Source organism: Stegodyphus dumicola, chromosome 7, assembly GCF_044657685.1.
Source record: "Stegodyphus dumicola isolate Sdum_Otavi_A_Nest chromosome 7, ASM4465768v1".
Lineage (NCBI taxonomy): Eukaryota > Metazoa > Arthropoda > Arachnida > Araneae > Eresidae > Stegodyphus > Stegodyphus dumicola.
Genome location: NC_140774.1, coordinates 143,776,679 through 143,790,008, shown reverse-complemented (window position 1 = coordinate 143,790,008; position 13,330 = coordinate 143,776,679). Strand labels below are relative to the sequence as shown.

General features: G+C 37.4%; 1 protein-coding gene across 3 annotated transcripts in view; it reads right to left on the bottom strand.

The window, feature by feature from the left end:
- The window catches only part of LOC118179478 (proclotting enzyme-like), an 84,794-nt gene that overhangs the window by 26,063 nt on the left and 45,401 nt on the right, over positions 1-13,330 (bottom strand). For all 3 annotated transcript variants that reach the window (XM_035348653.2, XM_035348664.2, XM_035348661.2), the window contains exons 3-5: positions 10,507-10,881; positions 8,293-8,369; positions 3,158-3,279 (exon numbers count right to left, since the gene is read on the bottom strand). In XM_035348653.2, coding sequence (XP_035204544.1) covers positions 3,158-3,279; positions 8,293-8,369; positions 10,507-10,881 — 574 coding nt within the window. The remainder of the gene's footprint in view (positions 1-3,157; positions 3,280-8,292; positions 8,370-10,506; positions 10,882-13,330) is intronic.

Sequence of the window (13,330 nt, the reverse complement as noted above, 5' to 3'; positions counted from 1 at the left end):
CCTGTACATGTTGGTCTAGATTATCACTAGTAATAATGATATCGTCTAAATAGATAAATGTGGACTTTCCAAGAACAGGTCTTAACACAATGTCCATGCATCGCTGAAATGTTGCTGGGGCCCCTGAAAGGCCAAACGGCATACGCAAAAATGCATAAGTGCCAGACTTGGTTATAAAAGCAGTCTTAGGCACGTCCTCAGGCCTCACCCCTATTTGAAAATAACCAGTCGTTAAGTCTAAAGTCGTCATAAATTTGGTTGATTTTATGTTCCTTAAAATTTCTTCTATGATCGGCAACGGATATACCGGATATTTCGTTATGGAATTTAATTTACGGTAATCAATAGCGAATCTCCACCTTTTTGGATGCTCCAAATGATAATCATTATTTTTCTTACATAAAACCACCGGGCTAGCATAACTACTTGAGATGGGCGTTATGATCTTTTTACGTAGCATATCGGTAATATGCCATTCTATAATTTTTTCCTTATTCTTATCATACCGGTATGGGTTTTGACGAACTGGCAATGCATTTCCGGTGTCAATACTATGGTTAGTAACCTGAGTAAATCCTGGAATATCACTAAATAACGAAGCAAATTCACTTACCACTTGTCGGATTCTTCGTTGCTCGTCATTAGGCAGGTGGTCAAGATTTAACCTTGGCGGTTCAACCTTTTCTACACGCACTGGTTTCATTGTCAGCTTAAGGGACGCTTCATTAAAATCCAGTGTAGCTTGTGCGCCTGAAAGAAAGTCTATTCCTAAGATCAAATGTGCTTGCAAATTCTTTACTGTAAAAAACATCACCTTTACTTGTTCGTCCTTGATACGGATATACAAAGGTACTTTACCTACGCACTTACATTGTTCTCCCTGCGCCGCTAATACTGTCGTATTATCCACATTATATATGCGGTATTTGCGAAAATACTTTCTAAAAAAGACTTCTGCCACACAGGAACACTGCGCGCCGGTATCCAGGAGTGCGGTGGCCGGGATATTATTCACCAAGACTTCAATCTTCGGAAGAGTCAAATTTTTCACCATTACTGTATTTATCTTGTAGGAAGAGGGGTTTTCGTGGCCTTCGGATTTCCGCACCCTCTCGTCAGCAGAAATGCGTTTATTTTAAATTATTTTTCCTTTCCGTGCTTTCCTTCTTTTTCCCCTGGCCTTGAGACTTTTTTCCTGGGTTGCTATTGAACTGTCGACGTTCGCCGGCTGTTTTTGAATGCTCGGGTTTCCTTGCCCACTGATTCGCTTTTTCTCCGTAGCCGTATGCTTGAGTTTGCTGTAGTCTTGGCTTACCAAATTGGTTTCGCTGTTGATATTGGCGTCTTCTTTCGACGTCCGCCGTTCTTCTACTTTCAAACTGGATTGCTAGCTCAAATAACTTTTCCAGTGTAGTCGGATTTCTTAATTGAATAAAGTCTTGCACTTGGGGCAGTAACCTCGGCAAAATCACTTGAATTATTTCAGGATCCGGACGGTTTCCATACAAGAGCTTGAAAACGTGAATTTTTCTTAAAATAAAGCTCGAGAGGTTTTCGATTCTTTGTTGATATATACTAAAAAGTTCCGTTTCTAATTTCGCACGATCCCTTACAACAGGGAAGGCTTTTAGTAGGGCAGTCTTGAAATTTTCGTAAGTATAGGTGGGACTTCCTGCTTGACCCAAGAGACTTCTGCCGATACATTTGAACCAGTTAAGCGCTTGGCCCCTCAAAGCGCTGGTAGCTAAGGTACCTTTTTGAAACTCGTGCACGGGGTAGAGCATGAAGTGGTCATCCAATTTTTCTAAAAAACTGGTTACCGGTGAGTTTCCGTTAAATGTTGCTTCTGGTTTCATCGAAGCGCGCATGGTCTGGACGATGTAACCGAATCCTTCCAGGGCGGCAGCTGGCATTTCTGGATTCTGAGCCATTTCTGCAGGCAGCACAGGTTCTTCTTCAAACTCGGCCATGGTTATTCTTCTTCGTTGGGCGCCACTATCAGGTTCAATGCTCCTTCTAACCTTCTTCGGGAACATACAAGGACCTGACTCGGAACAGAGAGCTTACTAAAGCTATGTTCACTAATTGTGGTAAGTAGACAGGATACAGACGTAGACAGGATACAGACGAAGGTTTATTTTTCTCTATTATATAGAGAAAAATAAAACCCTTTATTTTTCTCTATATACAATAACTTCCGTACTTCGGAATACACTGACCCTCCACTCGGGGTCTAACGTAAAAAAGTATAAAAATAAAACTAAACTCTAATTTAACTTTAGAATAATACACGTGGAAGATTGGCCTTATAATAACAGGAAGCGTATGTAGCACAGAGACTGTGAACACTACAATACGTTTAATTTATCAAGAGGATTAAAACCTCTGGCCTGGAAGGCAAATAGCAACTGCGTAACTTCTAAGGTAAGCGGCCTGCTTCGAACTCACTGCTTCCTCTCTTTCGCTTGGCAAAAAGGCCACACTTAAATACTTGGCGTTCGCCAGACAAACTTTGCATAAAAACCTTCACGCTTATAATTCTGGCCGGAAGTAGAAAATAAGAAGTGATAGTAAAGATTTAAAATAAAATAAACGTTAGTAAAACTTAAGATCCTTACAAGAGTACCTAGTATAACATATTGATGTGCTTTAAATGTTATCTTAAGATAGATTTTTTCTGAGAATGGGATGGGGTACCCCAAGAAATATTGTAGTTTTAAGGGTTCCGGAGTTCGTTTGAAGGCCACAGTGTACATGAATGAAATCCACGTAAGCTCTTCAGAAAATATAGTAAACCAGAATACAACGCAATCGTTTTTAGTCAGTCTCATAACAATGCACAGCTTCTCCGTTTCAAATAATGTTATTTTTACAAAATTGACTGTAGTAATATTTAAGGGCCGTTCCGACTGGGGTTTATCTGAGCTAACAAGGACAACTGACGTAGCCGACCCATCTCCAAAACCAGTTTTTTTTCCATACAGCAGCAAGTTGAAAAATCCGAGCTGCAGGCATTACGGAGCTAGTCGACATATGGAACTAACTCTGATAGCTCAGATAAATCCCAGTGAGTATGGCCTTTTACGACTTTATTATACAGAATTTGAATTCTGTAGAGAGCAAAAGGATTGGATCTGTAGAGATCAAAAGGACTTACGGGGTGTTGCCTCTTCCGGTTACAACACAATGGGCAGCTGTGATTACATGCCTGTTGGTGACTAGGGAGCCACCGCAGTCAGGGCTTTTGTTACCATTCCTTCTCTCTACAAAGACGACAGCCTAAAAGAGAAAAAAATATTTTCAGAGAAAATAAGAATAAAGGGATAAATCTCGTACAGCAGCAAAAGCAAGCCAATTTTTGTAATGACTTTCTTTTGCTGGATATTTAGAAACCGTAAAGAATATTCAGAATCACTTTTGATTGCGTAATTGTTGCAAAATTTAAATAATTTCTTTTATCACTAAATGCTTAAATGATCTTGCTTAAATGAAAATATCTGTATGTCTTTTACTTGTGTCTAACTATTTATATACTGAACTAGCAGAAGCCCCTAGCGTTTCTGAGGCTTTACGCAGAGTGAAGAGGCTTCATTTAGGGAGATGGTTTTATGGAAATCTCAGATACATAGTGATTTTTCTCTTATTTTGGTTCAAAGTGAACCGTTAAATGTTTTACCTCGCAAAATTTTGCCAAGCTAAAACAGTAGAAATAGTGTAAAACGAACACGGCGCCATATAACGATTAGTAAGTGCAGGTACTTGTTTTGTTATTGTATATGTCTTTTTTGGGGAAATGAACTTCCGAAAAATCCCTATCCATTTTGACCGATTTCTTCGGGGTTTTCGAAATATTCCGCAAAATCTGATACAGAAGGCACTTAAAATCTGCTTAAAGCTTCTATACTGATGTAAAGTGCAAGCGAACACGATATCCTCTAATAATTTTAGTCAAAACTGAAAGCGGGAACACAGTTACGGCGATATGAACTTAAGATAGGTGACGTGAGTTCAAAATTCAAACTGTCTAGGAATATGAATATTTACGTTTTGTCAAAAAAAACTATTATAAGTTTCTTGCTTAGCATGTATAACTTCCAATGATAGTTGGAACGCAACAACGACGACTTGAATCTGAGACGGCTGACTTGAGCGCAATTTTCTAATATACGAGGGCTGTAAATTAAGTAATGGCAACATAGGTATAAATCAGTTTTTAATGAACTTACAAGTACATTTGCATTACATTCCTTCTATGTAATCACCAGCAAAGCTTATAACCTTTTGCCAAATGTCGGGAAGCCGTTGTAGACCAGTGGCAAGATGTTGATTGTTGATGTAAGCGACCGAGCGCCCTACTGCGTGGAGTACAGATGAAACGTCATGAAATCGGTGACCTCGGAGGGGCTCCTTCGACTGCGGAAACAGATCGAAGTCACAAGGACTCATGTCGGGTGAGTAGCGAGGGTGTTCCAGGATTTCCCACTGCCACCGTCGCAAAAGGAGAATGACATTATTTGCGGCATGGCAACGAGCGTTGTCATGCAATACGATAGGGAGATTGTTGTGCAATAAACGTGAACGTTTGCGCCGCATAGCCGGACGCAGATGGTGCTGTAGAAATCGGCAATAGTAATCTGCGTTGACAGTTTGTCCTTTAGGTACAGCATGTGTAAGAATCACACCGTCCCATTCGTATGCCACAATCAGCATAACCTTCACCCGACTGGATTCCTGCCGAAATTTCTGTGGACGCGTCGAAATTTGGTGACGCCATTCATTTGATTGACGCTTTAATTCAGGCTCATAGGCTCGTGCCCATGTCTCACCAACGGCGTTAAAGGCCCAAATGGGTATCCCGTGGGATGGCTTTTCGAAACCTTAAGGAAACAGTAATTCCTCTTGGTTAAAAGGTCAAGTGCGCGAAATTTCATCAGAATCAGAATAGAACTTTAGATTTGTATAAATTACACAGAAATATAAACATACATTTTTTTTTTTTTTTGCTTTAATATTATAAGGTATTAACTCCTGCCTTCTTAGCGTGCCTTCGTGATATAGTGGTCTGCACGCCCGTGGTTCGATTCCCGGCGAGGGCATGGCTCATTTTTCAACTCTTCTGCTTCCAAAAAATCCTAATGTCTCTACAGTGGCGCCCGAACTAAAAGGGTGTTGGATGAGTATATAAGGAGTTTCTCCCGCCTTTTTAGCTTGCCTGCGTGGTGTAGTGGTTCTGCACGCTGGGCAGGTTTTCTAGAATTCCGTGGTTCAATTCCCGGCGAAGGCGTTGCTCATTTTTCATCTTGCCTGCTTCTAAAAATACCTAATGACTAAACAATATATATATAGATCTTTATAAATGGTTTTAAGAAATACAGCTAATGCAGTTTCATGGGTCCATAAGATAATGCATAGGCGTACAAAATAAAGGCTATTAAGCAAGACCCATTTGTGAATATCGTTTGAAATTTTGCGTATGAAGAAAATACAGGCTCCTCTCAACGTTCTTGGCAAAGAATCCGAGACTATTCGCATTTATGGCGTCAGTCTGTACGTTTCAAAGCAAGAGATTAAAATGTTTTAGAACATTGAGCGACCATTCGGCTCGGAAAAGGTAGAGATTGTTCAAGAATATTTGCAAAATTATTAAGCAACCGGAGAAGCTGGTGGAGAAGTTAAAACGGCTATGAATAATTGGTTATCATCATACAGTTCTGCGAGGAGGGTATGAAAATATGCGTTATTCGTTACAACCTCCAATTCTATGTTTTATATAGCAACCAGCTTTAACTAAACTATCACTCCGTTTGACAGCTTTGTAAATAAAGTCTAATAATTTGTTCCAATAAATAAAAAACATCTGTAATAGGAAATTTTGGATTTTATATTTATTTCGGATTAAATTTTGGCTATTAATCTTTGTTCTCAGTCTTGTGTCCATTTCTCTTTTGTGTCGAATCACTTTTCAAATAAATGGATGCTGCCACCAAATGTTATCGCTATGTATTATTTTTAAGAAATATAAATAATATAATGAATATGAAAAATATGTAAGTCAACACTAAGGAGCTCAGATACGCTGCTTTTAAAAATTTTATTCTTTAATTTTGTGTGGCGTAAGTGTGAAGAAAATGATTTTAATGACAACATCTAAAATGATGACTCTAAAATGACAAATAAAAAAGTTGGTAATCATATTAACAAAGCTGAACATTGACATAATAAACAGAGGAAAGACCGAAAGAAATGTATAACTTAACACTCTAATCGGGAGTTCTAAAGATATGCTGTGTTAATTTTATGATTGTTATCCTAAGCACTATATTCCCAGAGAATATACTACGATCAAGAATACATGATTCCGGTTTATCACATAAGTCAAAATCTAATACGTTCTCAATCATATAGGTATTTTAAATGCCAAATCTGAGAAGTTTTGGATTGTATCACAATATTCTTTCACAAAAATTTATTAGGAACTTCAAGTAAAGTATGACGTCCGTTTTATCCATTTTCGCCTAGATCTAACTTCTTGTTCAGATTCATATAAAACTCTTAAGTCCTAAGAAAGAAAAGTTTTGGATTATTAGCCTAAAGGGCGTTATCCCAGAAGGGCTATTGATTTCTTTTTGGCATTTTGTGGCGTTTCACTTTTCAAATTGTTGCTACCAAATATTATCGCCAAGTAAATAAATTAAATAATGAAGAATCTCTATAAATGTATTTTTTCTCGCACTGTGATAAAACAACGGTACCTAGAGTCATCAAATTTTGAATAACGTACGTCTCCACCCGAATATGGGCATCTGGAAGCCCGAATTTGGAATTTGTTTTATTACCTGTTTCATATTTTGTGAAGCAGTTTTGAGTTTTTGATTAAGAAACTCAATGATTTCAAAGCGAACAATGGCAACACTGTACGAAAAAAAAAATCATCTCTAGCGCGTGAGACTGTGTATCGGAATTTCTAAAGATATGCTCTTTTTAAATTAATTTGTGATATTGCTGTTGAATTGAATTTTAACTTGAATTTTATGGTTTAAGTGCGAAGAACATGATATTTAATAAATAAAGGTAACACACAAAAAGTTAAAAAAGCCTCTTTGGGCGTAATATAAAATCTGAAAACTTTTTTATATTATATGATATAAAAGATACTGTGGGCGAAAAAAAATCGTCAGACACACAGACAGACATCATCGTAGAAACAGTAAAAATGTGTTGCGCTTATTTGCTGAAAACTTCTCTCGAATACAGGGACCGGAAACGTTACCTTCGTTTCCTACGCATATAAACTGGCGGAGGTAAGAAATCAAGAGACATGCAAACTTATTTCGTACCTTTGTAATTAAAATATAATGTAACGTATAACGAAGTGTAGTAAATAGAATGTTTAACACATTCAAGAATATAATTTACATTTTTCTGATATATTTGGAACTTCTTACTTAAATATAACTCTTTTATTTTAGAGCTTGAAAACTATAAGAATTGTCAATTAGTATGTTTCAAATAACCGTATTTATAAACACTGGGAAACAATGCATTGATTAGCAGTAAGACCACAATTGCTGCTGGTATCAGGAAGAAATTTATCTGAATTATTAAATAATGAAGACTTTGTATGTATGTGTGTTTGCATGTTCCTCGCATTGTGAGAAAAAAAAAATAATTTTCTGAAAAATTTTTAGAAGTTTAATATCATGGATGAAATAATCTTTATAGACAAAAGACAGATATCATTGTGAAATAGTAAAAACGTGTTGTGTGAAACCTAATTTGTGCTTATTCACTGAAAATTTACTTTGAATTTTTAAACCGAAAGCATTACGTCTCATACCTATGCATATAGGCTGACGGCTGGCAAACATAGCCTATGTATACCTTTTGCTAAAGTATATGCATTATAGGAGTAACTGTAGACACGTACCAGAAACTGTCTAACACTGACCAGAAAGATTTATTTTCTCAAAACCGACATGAAAAAGAATTTGAAATTAGACTGCAATGACATAACACTAGTTTTATTCTTTGAAATCTGTTCTGTAATGGATAATTTTCCTGCTCTGGGAGATTCAACTTCCGATCAGAGATCCCTAACAGAGATTTTCAATTTAAATTACTCTAAAGTTCTTTGTGAACTATAAATACAAAGTAATTACAAACGACAAATCTGTGAAGGGGAGTTAGAAAGAAAAAAAAAGGAGAAAAAAAAAACATGATCAACATACACGGTTGACAGAACAATGCCTTATATGCTTGTGAATCAATTCCACATAACAGTAATACACTCACCATCCACGGCCAGCTTCCTTTATCTGCCTCTCGTCCATTAACTATTCTAGTTGTCGTGTGCCTCGTTGTGCCACAGTCTGAAAGAATAAATACAGTTCATAAGGTAACACTACACTAATGTAAATGCTAAACTAAAACAGATCGAAAACATACTATTATAAGAGGCAATTGAAAACTTCTTCCTACTACTTGTATTATACGAGGGAATTAGAGAAGACTGAGGCAATAGTTCCAAACCAAAATTATTTTAAAAACACGGCTCACTATTAATTTCAATTACGTGATGATCCGTTTTTACAAGACTCTAGTAATTCTTTGAATTAGATCATGTAAACTTCAAACATATTTCTACTAACTGGTATGAATTTCGAGAAGCAAGAAACGACTTTTGAATTATCTTTGAAAGAAACCTTAATAATAATCCACCAAATGATTATAATACGAGTAGTTTATGATGAAGACGCCTTATCAAGTGCAAAAAAAATGCAGGCAGAAGAAGTGCCTAACTTAAGAAGTATCTGGAACATACTCTAGGATCTGGCAAGTTTCTATGCTGACTACGGAGTTTAACGCTAATACCACTGAGGGCATTCCTATGTGAATGGGGATATTCAGAGCACTCCGAATACAATGCAGTCTGCTGATTCTATTAATAACATTACATGGTGCAGGCTGAAATCTGAATTACGAAACGTTTCTGTAAAATGAAACCGCTACACATTATTTTGCTAATTCAATACACCATGAAAGTTCTAGGCATAGAACTGAAGGCTCGTATTGTACAGCTTAATAGAAGTTTTTTTTTTTTTATTTTGGAGCAGGATACATGAAAAATGTGCTATAACCTCGTCGGAAGTCGAATTCCGGACCTTCTGATGCTAGCCGAACGTGCCTTCCAATTATACCACGAAGGCGCGCGGTAAGGACAGAGAAAATGCCTTACAATATTAAATAATATGATTCAACAATATTTGAAAAAAACGTAAAGGAAGGTATAGGGAAACGAAACTAGCAGATTTTGTAATGGAATGTGTGCAGAAGAAATGGTGCATTGAGATGGTACGCCGCGTTGTTGAACGGGAGGCAAACGCATTTGGCTAGCGTTAATCATTATTGCCCGTGTAAATATCGAGCAGTATATATAGTTATACAAATGTGAAACACATTGAGATGCATTTTATGTATGGAGGTGCGGCCGAAATGGACGAGAGACATGAATACATTTGAGCAGCTGCTTCGTTTCTTTTTAGCAAGGTATCAAATTTAAAAACCAAACAATGAATTTAATTTAAATATAGTAATTTAGAACATTATTCCCTGACATTATTCTATTCTTCACTATTTGAAAAAAAATAAAAGTTAAGTAGAATTTCTAGATGCTAATATATTAAAAAGCAATTCCATGTCTGTCGACGGTTGAGTAGAATATAAAGTTTCTCTTGCTTTTTAATAGTGAAGATGCTGCATATAAAACGTAACTCAGAGGCAATGTTTTCAGTTAAAAAAAGCCAGACATATGAGTGCTTTCTAAAAAGTATCCGACCTTTCGCCGGGAAAAATATATTACTCGTGTGACAGGATTGAGGCTCTAAATCCCTTCAAAGTAACCTCTTGAGCCTCCACACACTTTAACCACCAATCCTTAAAATGCCAAAAACAATTTTGGAAGGCTTCTTTTAGAATGGTATTCATCTATGCCGTCGCCGTCTGCATTATTTCTCTAGTCACAATATGGAGAGTCCTCTCCAATTTCCGAAACAATCAGAAATCGGAAAGAGCCATGTCTGAAGAGTAGGAAGGTTTGTGAACGAGTTAAATTCCATGTCTCGTCAAGAAAGTCTAGATCAAGTGTGATGAATGCGCTGGAGCATTGCCGTGATGCAACTGTCAGTTTTTCGCCATACAGAGATTTGGTCGTTTGCCCCCAACTGCATCATAAAGTCATAATGATGCAGTAATCAACTGCATCATAATGAACTCTTTTGTCGCTGTACCTGCTTCCTTTTGTTGAGTATTATACTCTTCATTCCTAGATTATATAAGATTATACTATATTGTCATTTTTATTGTTTTCTTATATTTATTTATTTATTGGCTGGGTGATGAGGTCTGGATACTAGATCATTCTCTATACTGGATGTCCGGATTTCGGACTTTGTACTACATTATAACATCTAAGGAAAAATTATTAATATTGCTGAATGCGGAACTTACCATTAGGAAGAAAGCTTGGTTTGTCAAAACTTCTCTCTTCTAATACTACTGGGGTCACAGGAGGTTGAGTAGTAATTCTCCTGGGAGGACTTGTGGTGATGGGTCGTCTAGTTGTGGTCCTTCTTCTGGTGGGTGTGGGCCTCCTTGTCGTTGTTGTACCAGGGATAAAGCGAACTTCCTCTCTGGGAAGAGGGCAACAAACCCGCGGTTCCTCTCCTTCGAAGCCACAAAAATAACGTCGTAGACGGTTATAGTTCGTTGTAGAGCGTAAAGCTTGGCAATTTGTTAAGCGAATGCATCTACCAGGAAGTTGATCAGGTGTCCAGCAATCGGCGCTCTGTGGTCGGGTGTTGCGTCTGTCATCCTCAAAGACAACTAAAATGCAGAAATTATAAACATTTACACACACATATATATAGATTAAATGCAGATCATTAAGATTCAAAACGCAATATAGCTGCTATTATTGCCATAACATAACTATCACAAAATCCAAGTACAGTGGTGCCTCGGTATACAGGGTGTTTCGGAACTCATGGGCAAAAATTTAAGGGGTCATAGAAAACATATAAACAAGCAATTTTCACTAGACAATGCATGGGCGGAGATCAAGCTGTGAACCGCTAGACGGCGTTGTATTTGAAAGCACAAAGCTCGAGTTTTTTTACACATCGTCATTTCTGTCGTAAATTTCAGAAGGCATGCCAACGTATAGTAATCAGGAAAAGACGGACATGCATTTTTATGCCTGGCCTTGCATTTTTATGCACAGCCTTGCGAATGCATGGCATTTTTATGCATGGCCTTGCATTTTTATGCATGGCCTTGCGAACGGGAATGTTCTGGAAGCCGAAAGACTGTACAGGCAGCTTTTCCTAAGAAGACACGTGCTAGACTGAAAAGTATTCAAGCGATTTCATCTGTGCCTGAGTGAAACGAGATCCTTTGTCACCGGCATCCATGAGACAGCGCGTGGCAGGAGTGTGCGGACGTTATAAATTGTAGAGGACGTGCTGCTAAGTGTGGAAGATCGTCCGGATATTAGCATGCCAGAGGTCTCTCTCGTGCCGTAAATATTCCCCACTCAATTGTTTGGCGAGTTTACCTTTATTTCTTATTTTCCAATAAGGGACAGGGTCGTCTGACTTTGTGAGTGACGCCTGTAATCCCTCTGTTGTCCTCTCTCTGATCTTATCTTTAGAGTCGTATTCAGCCTACTTAGCTTACTTTTAATTGTTTGTCCTATTAAAAGGTTTCCGAGTAATTAATACCGAGTTATAATTTCTGAGTACTTAAAATAGGTTTTTAACCTGGTTTTAAAACTACTAATGTTGTATCAAAATTTGACATCATTCCAAATACGATCCAGCACCACGCTTGAATTTGCCACCCGGGGCACAGATCCCGGCTTGCTCCCCCCTCCCCCCAGATCCGGGACTGTTGCAAAGGTCACCTTTTTTAACAGGGTTCAAGTTCTCACATCTAAAAATATGTTTAAGCCATCTAACGATAACATATGATAACCTGGCCAACATTAGGCTGTTTTTATCATCTATATATTTCATGATAAACAAAACATTGTTAAACAAAACTCTACATCTATTATTTTCCCTAATTAGGCCATACATTTTTCGCAGTATCTTCAGAGATTACAAGTCTTTCTTTATCTGTTTTTGTTAATGGCCAGCATTCTCTACCGTACAATATGATAGGTCTAATAACAGTTGTATAAAGATTCATTTTTGCACCTCCAACTATATTGCTTAATTTTGCTGGTACTCTTTTTCTTATGTTAGCGCTATTCCATTTTACTCCATACCATTGCATCTAAAAATCCAACCATTTTATTTCGATTTAATTTATATTTATCTATTACAGTTTTCATTTCAGAATAAAATATTCTGTGCAACAGTTTTTCTTTCATAGGAATTACTTCCCAATGCTCTTTAATTACTTCAAATTCATCAGTAACACCGCGTACGAAGACGGCAAGCTGTGCTATATCTGTGATGTCAGTACTCTCATCAACTGCTATTGAAAATGCTGCTGACATCGTAAATCACAATTAGCGATTTTGGTAATAAATCGCTAATTGCCGCTGCTGTGTAGGCCGACAAACTAATATTTTTATGTAATTGTTATTTTTCAGGACAAAGATTATTGCTTAAGAAATGACGTTTTTACAGACCGGTGAATAAAAGGGAGGCTGTAAACGATAAACTAGTGCAAGATGAAACTCAAGAAAACACAGTACACTTAAATTCGAAGCCACCGAGGAGAAATGCCATCGCAGAAGGCGATTCTGAACAGAAGCACTTCTCCGAGGAAGAATCAGTTGTTAAATATGATAAATCGAATGCTAACTCCACTGAAAAAACTTCAGTAACATCCCTTCAGCAGACAGCTAATGAAAATTAAGAAACTGCACAGACCACCGAAGAAGAGAAGAAGGCTGGAAAAGCAGAGGTCTTTTAGAAAATTTGAAGACAAAAACGCTGATACATAAAGCAAAGATGGAACAAAAGAAACTAAAGAAGCGAAAAAGCAGATTTCAGAAGACCCCCCCAAAAAAACCGAAAGACTTTGATAATACAACACTGATTCTGATGATTCCTGATTTAGACTTTTTCCCGGCTTGACAAATTTCTCGCGATTCGATTCGAGGACTATTGTTTTAAAGACGTGAAATATTTTAAGGAAAATGAAGAAGATATCTAAAGATGAAATGTATTAAAAAAGACTGCTTAAGGAAGACGATGTTTAAGACGACACATTTAAAATACGTATCAGGACGATGTTTAAAAAGACGTATGTATAAAGACGA